General features: G+C 39.3%; 1 protein-coding gene across 4 annotated transcripts; it reads left to right on the forward strand.

Annotated features, from left to right (window-relative positions):
* Positions 1 to 5,899: 5,899 nt before the first annotated feature.
* Positions 5,900 to 18,007, forward strand: LOC149015517 (ubiquitin domain-containing protein DSK2a-like). Of its 4 annotated transcripts, none has more exons than XM_089155246.1 (8): positions 5,900 to 6,614; positions 13,875 to 14,624; positions 15,092 to 15,282; positions 15,388 to 15,501; positions 15,871 to 15,929; positions 16,812 to 16,840; positions 17,248 to 17,335; positions 17,436 to 18,007. In XM_089155246.1, exons 1-8 carry the CDS (start codon positions 6,383 to 6,385, stop codon positions 17,605 to 17,607), a joined length of 1,635 nt encoding a protein of 544 aa, XP_089011372.1. In that variant the 5' UTR covers positions 5,900 to 6,382; the 3' UTR covers positions 17,608 to 18,007. The 4 variants fall into 4 exon arrangements, with proteins under 4 accessions (XP_089011372.1, XP_089011373.1, XP_089011374.1 ...); XM_089155247.1 differs by having other exon boundaries at positions 5,901 to 6,614; positions 17,248 to 17,337; positions 17,447 to 18,007; XM_089155248.1 differs by lacking the exon at positions 16,812 to 16,840 and having other exon boundaries at positions 5,901 to 6,614; positions 17,248 to 17,337; positions 17,447 to 17,535.
* Positions 18,008 to 18,377: the final 370 nt, after the last annotated feature.

Raw genomic sequence — 18,377 nt, forward strand, 5'->3', positions numbered from 1 at the left:
TTCCCTTTTTTTTTTTTTTTGGTCAAAAGTTCAAACATTTCATTCATAATTGAAAAATAACACAGACAAACATCGAACAAAAAGAAAAAAACAAAAACTAAAGGATGGGCCGAACCCAATAAACCAAACAATGGTTCAACAATCAAGATGCAAGCTAGTAAGTTCTGAAAAATGCAACCCTAATATTGTAGGGTTTCTTTAGCCAAGATTTCATCTGATTTTGCTCCAGTCCTGTGCATTTAATGTGCATGAGTGTCTAGCAAATCGTCAGATGTGAATCTTTAAATCCTAGCCCTTGATTCCTCTCTGCACCTTTATGTGACTTAATTAAGCTAACCTGACCGGTTTGCTATAAAGGGCGTACCCAGTGCCGAAGTTCTCACTTTTTGCAGAGAGGCTGATTCGAACCCACGACCTCCAGCGCACAATGGAGAGACTCCACCATTGCGCCATGCTCGCCCTTCATTGACCGGTTTGCTATATTCAAACTAAATCTATGCAGCCGGTCCAGATGAACCAACCATCATTTCAAGTTCTCAAATTTCATTCCTCTATGAATTCATTTAGTCATTACACTGCCTTTAAGGGCATTATGGATATTTTACTTTCAAAATTTGAATGATTTAATTGAATCAAGCCCAAACTGTTAACTGTGGGTCACCTCTATTTTTTAAGTGGACCACTTGTAATATTTGGCACCTTTCAAACCCCCCCCCACACACACACTAAAGTAGGTCACCCGTAAAAAGCTATTTAAGAATTAACTATGATAATCATTTACACTAAACACTTTAACCAAATCCCACCAAATTTTTAAGATACATATAATCCAATGAGGAAATAATCTATGGGCAAAGTTTTCTGAGCCACTGATTAAGGTATAATAACACCTAAGGGTGTCAATAGGGTACAATATCAGCAATTCGATACGGACGGTGTCGCATTTCAAATCGCCATACTGAAACCGTACCGTATGAAAGGTTCGCTACGATTTCGGTATAAAATCAGTACGACAAAAATGGAACGGTTCGGTATATGGTACGGTATGATTTCGGTATAAAATCAGTACGACAAAAACTTACTTTAACAAAGAAATTATTGGAAATTTGCAAATCCTTGTCTTTGGGGGATTGACCGATTGTTTCCTTCTTCTTCTTTTATTATTATTATTATTTTATTTCTTTTTCCCTTGAATGCTTCTCTGCTAAAGAATATCATTTTATTTTTCCCTGTATGTGGCGTATTTCAAGAGAAGCTGACTTATACTGTGAATTGGAGTAGTATCGTTCCCTTGAGTTACTGCTTACTGATATGGATTAATCTCAGTCATCTTGCAGATTCTATCATGGGGGGCCATTGCGTTGGTCCCAGCTTGGGGTGAAATTCTTCGTTTGTTAATGCCGTGCATATGGGATGGAAATACTGTTTTTTTTATTTTTATAAAGTGTGATCTATCCTCAATGCTTTTTCCGCTTCTTAGTTTCTTTACATAATGTATTCTTCTCAGGATTATTACCAGTTGAACACCGTCCTAAGATGCTTCTTGATCATCTAAACATAGTTGCAATTTAGATCAGCCAAGTCTGAAATGTTTCCTCAATGCATACTTTCAAATTAAACATTAAGCAAAGAGAACCATTTCGAATTTCATATCTTGTTTTCAATTATTCATTTTATCAGTTGAAAGATCAGATTACCCTCCACACTTGACCAGATTTTGGTTTAAAGTTTAAAACAAAATTACATAACTAACCTAAAATATGGTACGAAAACGGTATTCGGTATGATATATAGTATGTACCAACAATACACCGTCTAAAACTGAAACCATATCATACCGAATTCCAGAAAACAGTTCGGTACATACCGTCCTGAATTTGAAACGGTGCGGTACGCTGCAGTTTTAAGCAACGCGGTTCGGTATGGTTAAACGATTTCGATAACGTATTGACACCCTTAATAGCACATATGTGTTTCTCTTCTCTTTGATAACAATCTTGAAGAATAGTTTCCATGTTATTTTTCTCTCGGAAACCTAAGACAGGTAGCAGGTGTTTGTTAAAATGGTTTTTTTTTTTTCTTGGAGAAAGGTGGTCTCAATAACTATTTTTCAAAAGCACGTAATACATGTTTTGTTGAGGGAACATAAACTTAATAAAATAATCCGGATGGCAAATGTCTTTCTAGACCATCTCCACCCCCACCCTATTTGGAAATCCTTTTACTTCGCATATTGTGAGTCTAATTGGGAATTTTCAAGTGCTTGGAAAAGGGGAGGGGGAAGGGGAGGGGGGGGGGGGGCAAGGGATATTATATTATAGTGCCAATGCTAATCCACTGGGCCAATGGCCCAGCTTGGCTCTTAGATCCGAAATGGAGTAAGGTATCTCGACCATCCTCATGGCAGGGCCAAGAAGAGGATTGCGGTTTTAGGACCTCAACCCATCCCAATCCCGTTATACTCATGCTGATTTCAACTCCATTTAATTTCTCTCTGGCCATCTAATTGCAGCTATGCTTCAGTGCTGTGCAATTAATGTACAATATTATACTTTTTACAGTCAAAATTAATTCTGGACCATTCCTTTTACATAAGTGTATTTTTGTCTTTTTGTAAAATAAAGACCGAGATCAAAATTTCAGTCTCAACCCTCAACCATAGGCTGCAATTCAGCACCGAAGCCAAACGCATCTACTTGAATCTGCCTATGAAAGAACATAAATCCGTGTTGTACGTCTTATTGGCTGCGCTTGGCTTCCCTCCTTTCGTTCATATGATACTCATGAAAACAGCTTTGAAAGTCGAACCAGAAGATAAAGTTAAGAGATAGAGGATAATTTTAGGTTGGGAAACGGGATAGAAAATGATGGTGGAAGTGGGACCGGAAGGGTTGGTGTTTTCAGATAATTCTTCTTTTCCCTGGTCTCTTTTTTTGACAGAATCTGCTGAGTGCTGCCACACATATATACACTACACAGAAAGCGTGAGCTGTACTGATAGTCTGGAGAGTGATGACTTAGATCAGTGATATTAGTGTTTATGAGGCTGATATGGAACATGATCCAGACCATTCATCATCATACTATAAGAAGCAAAGCAACTCGTTGGTTGTTTCGTCGATCTGTTGTCGGATTTTTAATGGTTGTGCTGCGTACAGATACAGTGTAGCCTGTCAATGCAATTGGTTGAACAAACATCCCTTGTGGGTCAAAACAAAAGTTGCCATCAGCTACCGCGCGCGGGTATGGGCCTGGGTTGGTGCGGTTTGGGGGAAGAGCGTGAGGGACCGACTCTGCCTAACATGGGTGTTGCCCCGTATGTGGGACCATGCGCCATGGAAGTTCTTTTACTTGGAAGAATGGTGCGTGTTTCATCCCAAAAAAAAAAACATGTGTTTTAAAAAAGAAAACATGTTATTTCTTTTCTTAAAAAAAATGATTTTATATATATAGAGAATGAGGATAATACGTATGATATTTGCAAGGGTTGAGTCCACGACCTCTTTACTAAGAGATATGGGTTTTAGCAACTGACCAAGCATTGTGTATTTATTTGGAATTTATTTATTATAAGTGTGCTACATTCACAGGTGGAATTAGAATTTAAAACAGGACTAGAGAGTAGTGAGTTATAATCCTTAGTTTTTACAAATTTATCTTTTTTTTTTTTTGGTAAACAGCACTTCATTTACATAACTAAACAAAGTACAAACACACCTGCATGAGAACACAAGGTTCAAATCGAACCAAGGAGCGGCAAAAGACCAAACTGTCGTACATGCAATAGACAGGGTCAACCAGGGTAAGGGTTGGGTCAAGCCCAAAGTGGATCACAGCCACAAAACCCTTAGAACAAGAACACCAAAACAACACTAACACCCTCAAAGGGGGACAACTTACACGCCTCAAGGGCGGACATAACACCCACATAGGGGGACCAATTACACGCCGCAATGGCGGATTCAAAACTCCTACAATTACAGCGATGGTAGCAGCGAAAGTGTGGATAAGGTTCAGACTTCCCATCCAGCGATGCCGTATAGGCGTACCGGTCAAGCTCGACGCAGAAAAACTTGTACCCAAAGCTGGAGTTGTTCTGCGGTGTGCACCAGGAAACGTTGTAACCAAAGGAACTGTTAGGGAAAAAAAAGAAAAAAACAAAAAACAAAAACAAAGCATTGCAACCACAGATCTAAGGGGAAACCCTAGATCTGGTTATTAACGGAGAAAGCGAAACGGTGGGAAAGAGGGAGGCGGAGACGGGAAAGAGGAGCAGGAGATGCCGGGAGAGATAGAAACAGAGAAAACGGGAGAGAGAAAACAGCGAGGGCGGGAGAGAGGGCGAGAGAGAGAATAGTTGAAACGGGAAAGAGGAGCAGGAGATGTCGGGAGAGAGAAAACGGGAGAGAGAAACAGAGAGGGCGGGAGAGAGAATAGATATGCCGGGAGAGAGAAAACAGGAGAGAGAACAGAAGGGAAAGAGAGAGAACTGGAGGAGGTGAGAGAAAGAAAAAAAAACGGAGACGGGATGGAGACCGGAGCGGCGGAAGGAGAACAGGGGAGGTGGAGAGACTACTCAGGCGAGCCTCTCCGCCTCAAGCTTCTCAGATGGAGGAGTTGCAGAGCGGAGGGTTTCAGGAGCCCGGCGAAGAAATCGTTGGTCTCCTTCGTTTTTTGGAAAGCTTTACAAATTTATCTAATACCTTAAAAGTTAACTATTGACAAAAATAATTTTACCTGTTGTCTTTATCATTAAAAAATTTCTTCAATTGAAAAAGGTAAGTGATAGTATTTCACACATGGAATTATAGAAATTTCAAAAAATCAAAGGGAAAGGAACCCATGTGCTCATTATTCACGCAGAGTTGTTTTAGTGGTTGAAACCATGGAACAACATGTCGCCTACATTTCGCGATATGTCGGCGAAAATTCGGTGAGTCTCTCAAGGGTGACACGAAACCTACCTACAAAACGACATATACCAAAAGTCGCCGAAAATTTGGCGACAAATCGGCTAATATCGCTGACAGCGAAATGTCGGCAAGAATCGTCGTTACCCTGCATTTTCCGGCGAGCAATTCTATGCTCCAAGAACATGACCAAAGCATTGGTCCCTCTTTTGGCTGTGAAAACCCCAAGGAAGCACATCGGCGGGAAGGTCTCTCGCTGCAAAAATCTACATAAATCTGCGACTCATCTCCGACCATCTCTTTTTCTCTCTCGCTGCAAAAATCTGCAACTCATCCATCTACAGCCATCTCTTTCTCTCTCTCTCTCGTTGCAAAAATTTGCAACTCCTAGCAATCTCTCTCTCTCGCTACAAAAGCAAAACTCACTGCAAAAATCTACAACTTATCCATCTCCATCTCCAACGATCTCTCTCTCTCTCTCTCTCTCTCTCTCATTGCAAAACTCCATCTCTTTCTCTCTCCAGATCGCTCTCTCTCTCTTCTCTCTTCTCTCTTTGCTCTTTAGCAAACTATGAAGAATGAACCCATTTAAATTACTAAGAGGTCGTAGGTTCGACTCTTGTTGAGGCATATTAATGTCCCATCCCTAGAGAATTTTAGTAAACTTCATTATAGAAGAAGAGTGATAGAAATTTGCCTTATTTTTATTTTATTATAGAAGAAGAGTGATAGAAATTTGCCCAATTTTTATTTTATTTTTGTGATAAAAAAAATATTTTTTTTTGATAGAAATGTTTTTCATTATTTTTGGGGGGAGAAAATTTGCCTTTTCATTATGAAAAAGTTGAAAAATCGGATTACGTACTTGCAAGATCCAAAGAGTAAAAATGGGCCAAAGCTATCTCTTATTCTCTTATGACAACGCAAAAGTGAGAATGTAAGATATACAATCCCCTGTTCAGATAAATACCCCTCCTCGTTCATGAATCATTAAATAATTTAACAAAAATTACAAAGAAATGATTTATATATGTATGTTTTTATTTATTTTCCGGTAATGGAAAAATAATATACACTCAGCTCTTATGGTATCTACCATGAAGATTCATCTGTTGGTACGTTGATCCAGGAAGTACTTTTCCTGTTCTCCACTCTGGTCTCATGGTGTGTTTATGGTTATTCAATAAACCAAACAAATCGATTTATGCTTAATTTATATGCAGGAAAGATATATTCTTCCCTTTCAGACAACTCCTCCTCTGATCCCTTCGTCCCTTTTGTTCCCTATTAATCCGTTGCCCACCGCTTTCTAATGCACATCTTCTTGGTCAATTGACTTGTTGGTAGATCCAATATCGATATCCAACTACGAGTTAGGGTTTTCAGATTTTGTTTTCTGTCGTGAAATTTGTATTTTATTTCTTTCTTTATCTGAAGTTGGATTTGAGCCTCCCATTGTGGGGAGGGTTAGCATGGGCGGCGCTAGCGATTCAGGTGATGTAAACGGTGACCCAGTTGGTACTGCTGTTACCGTTCAAATCCGTTGTTCGAACGGTTCAAAGTTCTCTGTGCAGAGTTGCCTTGAAGCAACCGTCCGAACATTCAAAACTATTCTTGCACAGAATTGTGATATTCCAGCTGATCAACAACGGTTGATTTACAAGGGACGGATCCTTAAAGATGACCAAACCCTAGAGAGTTATGGTATGTTTATTTTTCGTATTTCCGCTCTAGTTATTTTATGTTGTTTCGTCAGTTTGTTTCCCTAAAATTATGTTGTCTACGTATTTGAGCAGGATTTTGTTCGATCTCATTGAATCTAGTTTTTCTTGGTAGGCTGATCTTTATAGAAATGCCGCTATCATTTTCATACATTATATAGTTTAGAAGCATAAGTCGGTTTAAGTTCGTGCATGATCCCTTTCAGCTCCAATGCACTTATTCTATATGTTTTCAGACTTTGGGTTAAATTTACACGTGTTCTTAGTTGAGGGCAGACCTTCATGCTATGGTAAGTTTTTTTTTTTTGGTAGAATGGTATGGTAAGTTGCTCCACTGTGACCTAGTGTCGTAGATTTGAGTGGAAAACATCCTGAGCGGGGTTAGGTTGCTTGCATTATTGACCCTCCATAGGCCACGTCGTGGCAGTCGCCTCCTGTATTAGATATCGGTCAGGTTGTTATTTTCCATGTTCTTTGAATCCCTCATTCAATTTGTTTGTGGTTAGAATAGTGGAAGGATTATGGGTATGGGTGGGAAGTCAGTGAGTTGGTACATAAGGTAACTTGTGAGGAGCTTGTGACAGGGTCTCTTTTAATTTTCTGTCTGTGGCTGTGTGGCTTTTGTAGTGCTGGTTTTGGTACCTTTTTTCCTTTTTCTTGGGGTGGGTGGGGGGGGGGGGGGGGAGAGTTTCATTTATGTAGCACCAATTATAGGTTCATAGTTGTTCCATTTTTCATGAAAGGTAAACTAGTGTCTTGATGGAAATAATATAGTTCCAATTGTTGAAATCTTTACTTGACCCTAATTTTTGTATACAAGTTCAAGGATATACTGCATGCCTGTATATAATATTTTTTTCCAAAATCACTTTAACCTGTTGTATATAATAGCTTGATTGCTGTGGATGAAACCTGAGTTTAACTTATACGACTGACGTTAAAAGTTGGCAGGACTCATTCAATGTGCTTCACTGAATATTGTCAACTATGCAGATAGTGTTTTGCCATTCAACTTTACTTATGGAATATAAATAAATCAAAAGCAAATAGTATGATCAAAAACTTACGATAAGATATCATGCCTCAAGCAAAATATCACAATGCATTCTGATGCACCCGGTGACTTAGGGAAAAAGAAAATAGAATTCCTGATTCTATATGCATCAGCTGGAAAAAGTTGGTACAGTCTGCTTTAAAGGCATGGCATCATCTGGCCTGTAAGAGCCAGAGGGCTATACATCCCTCTAAGCTCTACCAAGTTTTTGACCCTTCTCAGTATATTACAAGGGATTGAAAATTTGGTTGCAGAGGATCTTTGTGACCATTTTTTCCAGAATCCAGTCTGCTATACTTCAACTCTTTTTATCCTGAATTTTGTATCAGAAGCTTCAGACTTTGGTAGATAGGAAAGGCCATGAGAAGAATGTTATGGAGTTTATGGGATGGTTTCCGGAAATTAAAGTCCAAATATTTAGACATGAACATCTTGAATGTTGACATCATTTTTGCGAGGAAGCAGCATCTGGGAGAAATTAATGCTGGTGAAGTTGTGTACTCATCTCCTCTTGTGTGAGTTGTTTGGATCAGGTTGTTTATCACTTCCTCTTCATGTGGACATACAACCCCCCTCTCTGTGTTTCTCTCTTTTAGGCATTATAATATCAGGTGACTTGTTTTGGTGTCCAGGAGAGACATAAACAATTCTTGAATTTATGGTGTGTGCAGAATTAAATCACTGATTTGGACCAAATAGAAAAACATAAAACTCACTTCCATCTGTTTTGGCTTGTCCTCATATTAATTGGGATCCATGTATCCTTTTATGACTAATTTATCCTTTAGCTGGTAGAAATGGTTAGCTGTTTGAATTTCTTTTGATTTGGGTTCTTAGACATACCTATTAGATTGTTCTAATGTGTTGCTCTCGTGCATGCACCTCTGTTAGGTTGAGTTGTTTTGAATACTTCATCATTTTTTGATACTGGGTCTGCATCTCCCGGAGGGGATGGAGATCCAACGGAAGCCTTATTATCCTTTTTATTTCCTACAGTTGTTGCCAATTATCACCTTAGGGTTTGACTTGATGTTTGTATCCCTCTATGTTGTTACAAACTTATGATATCAGAATCTACAAATCCCTAGTTAACAAAAAGTCACGAAGAAAAGAATATAAGGGAGGTGTGACTGCTAACCCAGAAATATCAGGAGAGAATCCCCCTTCCCTCCCTCCTCTATCTTCATGCCAAATTGCCAATATTATAAAATATAAAGTACCAAAGGAAAAGGAGTTATACATCTGATAAGGAAACAATAAAGCTAAACCTAATCTAGTTTGGAACGTAGAAAAGCAACTTGACTATGAATGATAATAGTACAGCCCATATCATGTGTTCACAATAAAGCTAAACCTAGTCTAGTTTGGAACGTAGAAAAGCAACTTGACTAAGAAAGATAATAGTACAGCCCATATCATGTGTTCTCATGACACATATGGTAACCCCATGGTAATTAGATGCTGATTGCCACTGAAGACTCTCAAGTTGGAACTTTTTTTCTGAGTGGTGAAAACCATGCTCTAAAAAAGAAAAAGGGGAATGAATAGATGGGAAAAGAGGGATGAGGAATGAGATGAGAAATGAAAAATACAAATGAACAGAAAAATGAAGATGAAAGTGAAAGAAAGCATGAACAACCCGGCGAGTCAGTAGCGTCTCAGTCAAATGGGGTCTGCAACATGGATCCTTGCCGTCTTCAGGCTCTATCCGATGTCATACTTGGACAAGATCCAGACAGTTTCTTCTTTCTAACTTCTCCTATGCTCATTTTGGGGCTGCCTCTTTTCGCTCCTTCAATCAGAATCCTCTCTCTTCTCCATCCTAGACATCCCTAGGCCTCCCTTGAACTTGACCATACCATATCAAATGACACTTTTGGAGTTTTTCGTTGATCAAGGGACTCCCAAATAAGCTCTGTATGATCACCTTAAAAGAAAAGGCTCATGTCCATGTACCAGCAAAACAGAAATAGTTTTATGCTGGGGTTGCATCACTCGTGCTTCTAATTCTCTCTACAGTTCTGCAACTAGTGGCAACTGGTTCTTTATTTTTTTCATGGTTGGCTGTTTTGTTAGGCTTGTTGAGTTGGTTATAATCTTCTTCTGGATTCTACTTTTTCTTGACATTCTTGTTGTACATTAATGTATTTATATTTATGTCTTGTGACTTGCCTGTGTCACCATTGCAACTAATTTTTCAGGGGTGCACCTTACTGGGGGGGGGGATACTTTACTGCAATAGCTTGTTCTTTTGCAAGAGTGAATAGCTATAAGTGTTTCATCTATTGGGCTTTGGGTTTGTAAGGGATGGGGGTTGAGGGGTTGGAAATTGTTGAGCTCTTTTATCATATTCTCTGTGACTATTGGTGGTAGCTATAATTGGACTTACTGTCTGATTTTATAATGGAGTGTTTGCTGTTGTGACCCTGCAATATAAGTATTATATCTTCATTTAATACTTCACTTTCTTATGTATCCTTTTTCTATATAAATATATGAGGGTATAATCTTTTACAGATAGATATAAAAGGAAAAAAGAATGTTCTTTTAGATTATTAGGATATTTCTTGAATTAGTTCCTTTGAACTAGTTTTATTATTTTGAGATGTGTTTGTGGTGTATTGGATTGCATGAGACATTGTTATTCTAATTTTTTTTTAATGGCAAGTGAAAATCTTACGTAGTATCTACAAGTTTGAATCATCATGTTCTTAATCGAGATTGCATTCTATTGTAAAAGAAGATTTCTCAGATTTCCTTATTTGGTAATACTTAGTGTTATGTTATCTACTTCAGAAATTTGACATGATATATGTGAGATATATACATGAATCTAAATGTCCTTTTCATTTTCCCATGGTTAACGAATATTTTTGAATTTTTAATGTGAAGACCAAGATTTAGCTTGATATGGCATGAAATTTTGTATTGTATGTTATGGTGCATTTTCCATGAATCATGGTCCAATGACGAACCGGATGGGTTGATAAGGCTATGTAACATGTGTAGGCCACATAAAGGTGTGGATCATCTTACTTCCCGTCATATTGAAAAAAATCCGTGATGACATTTAAGGCACCAACACACATATCAAGGTTGTGTAACACACAAGTCATGTAACAGCATGGGGTTAAATTAACATTAAGGAGCACTACGTATGTCAAAGTTGTTTAATGCGCACAAGCCATGAAACAACATGGGGCATTGTACTTTGTCCAATTAAATAAAAGAACAAGTTTTGCATAACTATTATTGTTCATTAGATTTTGCATATAATTCTTAACATGAGGCCCCCTATGTTTTCGTTGGAAACATGGTGCACCCCCTAGAACCAAAGCCATGCTTCACACCATCTGCTTTTTGTTAACCTTAAATATGATTTTATGTTTTTACCCTCAATAAATTCATTTTAACATCTAATATGAAATCACCACTCTACCCAAAACCGTATTTGCCCTTCCCTCTCTCTTCTTTCTTTGTTCACACGATGGAACCCACCTCCATCTCTGGCCACCACCTCTGTGAACCTCGACCTCCAACTGCTGTGTGATCCAGCTGCTGCTGCTGCTGTGTACCTCCAGCCACATGTGCTCCATCCATTTCCACCTCTTCTTCGGTTCACTTGAACCTGTAGCCCTCTGCATCAACTGGTCAGTGGTGCTTCCATTTCTAACTCTATTCCCCCCCCCCTTCTGTTGGGCAGCACTGACAGAACTGAGAAGAAAGCTTATGAATATAAACTACCAGGAAGTAGACTCAGATGTATCAAACCCTTCAAATTTTTTGAAATTCTCCCTAAATCCATTTTGTCCCATCCATCCAAACTGAAGGATCTGTTATATAACCTAATCTTGCTCCAATCAAAAACCCTAAGAACTGGATACTGTCCTACCACAACAGTACAAACTGAATTGGAAAAATCAGGTTTTTACAGTGCAGGGTTCAAGACTTTGAGTCCTTGTTGGCTTGGCATCTCTAGATATCCCAATTTCAAATACAAAACCAAAGGAGGGACGTGGAAGGGCCAGGGATCAAGAATGACTCTAGCCTAGGCAGTGGTCCTCGCCTGCCACAGAGAGCGAAAGAAAGCAAAGGACGGAAAAAAGGGGCTGTCTTTTATACTAGGAAGAAGAGAAATCTGGTGTTATGTGCATGCTGACTTCTTACCAAGTGGACTAATTCAATCTCCTAGGTTTTAAACCATGCCGCCAATCCCGAGCCCCGAAAATTTAATAAGCGGGGTAACAAAAGGAGAAACTATAATTACATTCTATTCACGATTTCTCTTTACCAATGAGAAAGCTAAACTTGAGATACATTCGGTTGCGTGTTATTCTTGAAATCAGGTTTCATTCTCAGAAATTGGAAAACCAGGAATGAACTCATAATCCTTCTGTCGCATACTATAATCTGGATACCCTAATTTTGTTTTTCCAGTAACTGAGATATCAGCTTGAAATCTCAGATCTTTGGCTGATCCAAGGAGGAGAGAATGACTAGGGTTGGGGCTGGTGCTGTTGCTGCAAGGGTGTATTATGGTCTTTTTACTCCTTGAGGGGAAATATGGTCATATTGAAAATTCACTATGAATTTTAACGGTACACTGTGCGGTCAGTAATGGTATGAAGTGTGGAGGGGGAATTTCTAAGGCTTCAGTTTTTCTTTCTTTGGGGTGTTGGGGGGGGGGGGGGGTGTTGTGACGTGGGGGGCTCATGTAAAAATTCTTTTGCACATGCTTGTGTCTCTTGTATTATCTTAAGACCTTGTTTCAAACTTGTATGATATCTTGTTGGATTTGATCTTGCTAAGTTTGTTGAAACTTACCCTCAATATTTGATTATTTTCCCCCCAGATAATGTGTAAAGTGCATGACTTTAAGGGATTGTGATGTAAACTGTTTCAAGGGGTTCCATGCCTAGGGTTACTTTCCCAAACCGTACAGCCCCTATTTCATTCCACGGGTGTTTTGGTAATTTGCCATGCTTGTGGTGTCCTAAGGCTGGGTCCCATTGAGTCCAGCTAGTTGTCTGGACCCTAGATCAATTTTTATTTTCTTTTTTTGACATTTTTTGTGTGTTTTATTGCAGAGTATTTCGTCACCCTAGAACGCCTATATCTTCCAAACCGGAATATTTCCTCACCCTAGAACTCCTATATCTTTCAAACTCAACTCCAATCCCTTCACCCTTTCAGGACTAGCTTCCGCATCCCCCTACACTTGATACCCATCCCTAAGAATCCTAACCCAAGTAGGACTACTTCGAACCAAACCTAAACCAATTAGGAGTGACCTAAGCCTATCAGGATTGATCTGAAATTATAAAACATCCAGAACAGCCCCTTCCCAAGCCAAACTGGAATCTTAAAATCTCATTACCTAAGCTCTGAACTAGAAGTATAATTCTGGGATTACAGTTGAGCAGCAGCTGAACCCTAATTCGCTTCATCCTCAATCCTAAACCCCCTCCCCCGCTCTTAATCCCTTACCTCAATCCATTCCCAGTCTGAAACTACAATTACAGCATAGCAATAAGCCCTAGCCCAATTTCCTTTGGTCCTAAGCCTAACACATTGGCAAACCCTAATTCGTAATCCTTCAATTAAAGACACCAACAGCCCTGGAAGGCTGCTGGTTCCCTGAGAGAGGATCCTACAGTGAGCCCAATTCTAGGACATAATACTATATTACTCTAATCCCTAGAATTTGGTTCACGTCAGATTTGGAAGCCCAGTCTAATGATGAACCCCACTCATTTATTGTTTACTTGTACTTTAGATAATGTCTCTTATTAACTTTCAATGATATATAGTCAGTTGTTAAACGTTTTATTTGAGAAAATGTTATTATTTAACTTTTAGTTGAGAAAATGTAATTATTTAACTTTTAGTTTGTTTTGGAAATTCTAGAATAATGAAAATGTTTCAATGTTTAAAAGAAAGCTTCCATTCTAGATAATTTGGGATTAATTTTACTGACTTACCATTTTGTCTCGATTGGTTGCTACCTAAGTGAAATTGATTCTTGGGCCGATAACGGGCTTATTTCCGATATTGGAAGGCAGGGTTTACATATACACTTCAAGAGAAGGGGAGAAATCTTGAATATATGATTTGTCTTGTTCTTATTGGATATTGTGTTCGAAGAAGCTAATTGTTGTCTGGTTTCTAATTTCCTTTTCCAATTGGTAGGTTTGCAGGGAGATCACACGGTTCACCTGGTCCGAGGATTTGCTCCACCGTCATCAACCAGCACCACTGGTACAACTAATGTAGGAGGAGGTCCAAACAGCAGTCCTGGAGTTGGTTCCAATGAGGGTGCAGGTGTTGGAGGGGGTCTTGGAGGAGCATCTCTTTTCCCTGGACTTGGTGTTAATGGGCTCGGTGGCAGTGGGGTATCTGGTTTATTTGGAACTGGACTTCCTGAATTTGAACAAGTGCAACAACAGCTGACACAGAATCCAAATATGATGAGGGAAATAATGAACATGCCTGTTATTCAGAACCTAATGAATAACCCTGATCTAATGCGCAATTTGATTATGAACAATCCTCAAATGCGTGAAATTATTGATCGGAATCCAGATCTTGCCCACATCCTAAATGATCCAAGCACCCTTCGACAGACATTGGAGGCTGCAAGAAACCCTGAACTAATGCGGGAGATGATGCGGAACACTGACAGAGCAATGAGCAACATTGAATCTTCTCCTGAAGGATTCAACATGCTCAGGCGCATGTATGAAACTGTTCAGGAACCATTTCTGAATGCAACTACCATGGCTGGAAACACCGGAAATGATTCGAGTTCGAACCCATTTGCCGCCCTTTTCACTGCCACAGGTGGCCAGGCAGCCCAGGCCAGAGACCCATCAACCAACTCTACAACTACTGGTCCTGCACCAAATACAAACCCTCTTCCCAATCCATGGAGTGCTGGTGGTAAGCCTTTATTCTATCCTATGTATCTCAAGATGGATAATTTGGCATCAACTGTACTAAAAAAGTATTTTTGAAGAGAAGAAATTATGGAAAAAGTGATGCTGGAGCAGATGATCCTTGAAAAGAAAACTCAAAGCTCTATCTGAGGGGAATTTCTGATGCTAAGGAATATCTGGATGTTAATATTTCAGCTAATCCATCCATAATATCATAAAGTCTATATTCAATTTAGGTTTTGCAGACACACGACTGAATGAATCCCTTTTGCTCATTATTCAGCAAATTAACCCAATGTAACATTTGTATAATTGTTCTCTGTATATTTCAATTATTACTCGAGCAGATACTCTGATTGAGCTCATGTGTGGGTTGTACTTGAACCTTCCACCTGGATGAATTACATTAACCTTTACCTGTGGTTTTTTCCAAAGCTGACCTAATATGTTGATTAAACTTCAATCTTGCAGGAAATGCACAGACAAACAACAATGCTAATCCAAATCCTGCTGGGGATTATAGGCGGCAGGCTTTGCTTGCTCGCATGAATCGCCAGTTTGGTGGCGCGCAGGATTCTTCTCAAATGAATCAATCTATGCAGAATCCTGCTGTTTCACAGATAATGCAGAGCGTTCTCTCTAACCCCCAGTACATGAACCAGGTAGCTGTAAACAATGTTGTATTTTTTTTTTAGGTAAAAGAGGTAGTTCTTTTGCTTGATGATGTTGTTTGTTATTTCCTAACTCTATTGCTCAACTATTATTAGGTTCTTGGTCTCAATCCACAGCTGCGCAGCATGCTTGATTCCAACTCTCAATTACGAGAAATGATGCAGAACCCAGAATTTCTTCGTCAGTTGACTTCTCCGGAGACAATGCAGGTAGCCTCATGGGGAGGGAAAAAAGAAAAGAAGAAGAAGAAGAAGAAATGATATCCAATTTCTCTCTCTCTCTCTCTCTCTCTCTCTCTCACACACACACACTCTCTCCCCGATCCTCCCCCCACCACACACCCTACCCCCACGCATGCATGAAACCTTTCTTTGGCAGTTTGTGTATCAATGTGTTCACGGTGTCTTGGTTTGAATTTTATGCATTGAACTTTTAGATTTAATTTGCTGACAAGGCCACCAGTGGTTTAGATTGATGCAGTTTTGAACTTGCTGGTAGTCTCAGTATAAGCTTTTGCAGTTTGGGGTTCTTGAGTTCTGTAAATCTTTACTGATACATTCAACTTTTATTTCCTGCAGCAAGTTTTGTCTTTGCAGCAGTCACTTATGTCCCAACTTGGTCGTCAACAGTCCGCACAGTAAGTTTGAGCAAATCTTTTGCTCTTAGCTCACTCACCCTTTTTTCTAGTATCATAAATCAGTGTTCTGATCTTGTTTATCTTTAGTTTCATTTAGTCATGAAGCTGCATTCTTTTTTATTGGCAAAATGGTATGGATGCAAAACTTGCCTCACTTGGCAATCGTAAGAATTAGGTGAATTTCAAACTGTAAGGAAAAAGTAATGTCATTTGAAAGCCAGTCCCAGGTGGGTTATTTTTATTATAGTTAACATCAGGCTGTGTATGTATATATACACACACAAGTGAAGGGGTCATGGCCCTTTTTATCGGGGGATTCCCCTTGGTACATTTCCCCAGCCAATATTATGATCAGTGTTTCTATGTCATTTTCTTTTTGTTTTACCTGTTTTCCCATATCATTTGCTTCAAATACGTATTTTCCATTATTTTGCTTATGGGTCTAAATGATTGTATAAGTGTATTTGGAACTTAACATCTTATTTGAATTGTTCTACATTTTATTACCAAAAGACTTTTAAGAGTAATTTGAATTTTCTTGTCATTGTAAGAAAGGGAAAATGGTTTATGGTAGAGTGAGCATTGGGGCCTTCAACCAGACCCATCAGGAATGGAGAATGGCACCCTTGTTGATGCGTTCAAGCGCTCCCATTGGCATTCATGTGCACAGGGCCTTGCTCCCTGCAGGAAACTGTTCCCTAGTAAAAAAAAAATCATTGTTGAGCAGTTTTTTGAGTTCACGTGAAATGATAGTATTTACCCTCATTGGGAAATAAATATGATAAAGTCAAAAGGGTAAAGAAAATAAGGTTACACTTATTTAACACTTTTTAAGGGGTCAGTACAAAAATCCCTTTACTTATTAGTGGTGTTCATTTGCAGGGATCCTGATCGCACTGCTGGGGCCACAGGTATGTTGAAGAAGTTCCTCATTTAGCTTGTGTGAGGAAAGCTTTGTGCAGTCAGATTTGATCTGCTGCAATTCTCAGTTTGCCTGATAGCATCATATGCTTGCATCAGTAGAACAGCTGTATTAAGTATTAGATTGTCAAGATTATTTTGTTACTGCGTGAGGCATCTATGTTTTTGGACCATCTGATCTATTAGATTTTTGGTATTTGGTAACCATTGACATAACACCAAATGCTCTGTTTGAGATACATTTACTTGATAGAAAATCCACATGCAAGGGGGAACGAGAAAACTGATGGTTCAGAGAAGCACAGAACCCTGCCCCTATTTATTTATCGGGAGTAGTGATCAAATTTTTTGTGTTCCTCTGATCTCTCGGTGGTTCTAAGATATCTTGCATTTGCAGGAACACCGAACAACATGGGATTGGATTTGTTAATGAACATGTTTGGCGGCCTTGGTGCAGGCAGTTTGAGCATGCCCAACACATCTAATGGTATTTGTTCTTTCACTATTCTTTTCATGAACATATGTAGGATAAAGGCTTACTGTAATTTCCATCTTATATAATTGACCCTTGAGGCTAAATTCCTTTGTTTCTGTAGTGCCACCAGAAGAACGCTTTGCTACTCAGCTGACACAGCTCCAAGAAATGGGTTTCTTTGACACTCAAGCTAATATTCGTGCATTGAGTGCCACTGCAGGGAACGTTCATGCCGCAGTGGAACGACTACTGGGCCTGGACCTGGAGAACCCAGGTCGGTAATGTGCTCCATTTATGGTTTCATACATGTAATCCATGTTACTTGCGTGAACTTGTAAGATCAGCGAGTGTGGAACAGTGTCTTCCAAAGGCAGCAGAAAAGGGTGGGCGCGCATCCCTGTATTCCATTTTCGGTCATAAGTGAAGTCCACTATTCAGGTTAAAGAGTTCTAAACAAAATGTAGGCCATTGTCCTTGGGCTCTCTGCTCCTGTACCCAACTTTAACATGAGAAATTGCATGACCTGTAATCTTTTGTACATACAAACTTGCAAGGTTGGTTTTGTGAATTTTTTGTTGAATTTATTTTCACTTTCTCTTGTTTGGATCACTACTCATATTCGTTATCTTTTCTCCTCTTGAAAAATATTGGGGATCTGTTGTGTGGAATATTTTTTCCGTCACCCTCGGTTCTGTTAACATTATAACATATCAGAAGGTTCCCCTTTTCTCATTTAAGTATTGAGACACCAGTATATCCTGTGATTGTTGATAAAGCTACAGTAATCCCTAATCAGATTCTATTGAGGGTGGTGCTTGAAAAAAAGACCTTACCTTTGATATTACCAACGTTGTCTGCCTTGATCTTACCAAAAAAAGATCTTAAGGTGCCTTCGTGTGTGCGGGGGGGGGTTCTTAGGAGAACTCCAATATTTTCATGTGTTTCATATACGAGGAAGTGTGAAGTATTGGAAGAACTAAGCAGGGTGTGGCGCTTATCAGTAGAACTTCAAAGTAATACCTGTGATTTCATATACCAAGGAAGTGTGAAGT

This window comes from Hakea prostrata, chromosome 5, assembly GCF_041222555.1.
Source record: "Hakea prostrata isolate BN-2017 chromosome 5, UWA_Hpros_2, whole genome shotgun sequence".
In the NCBI taxonomy this organism is placed as follows: domain Eukaryota; kingdom Viridiplantae; phylum Streptophyta; class Magnoliopsida; order Proteales; family Proteaceae; genus Hakea; species Hakea prostrata.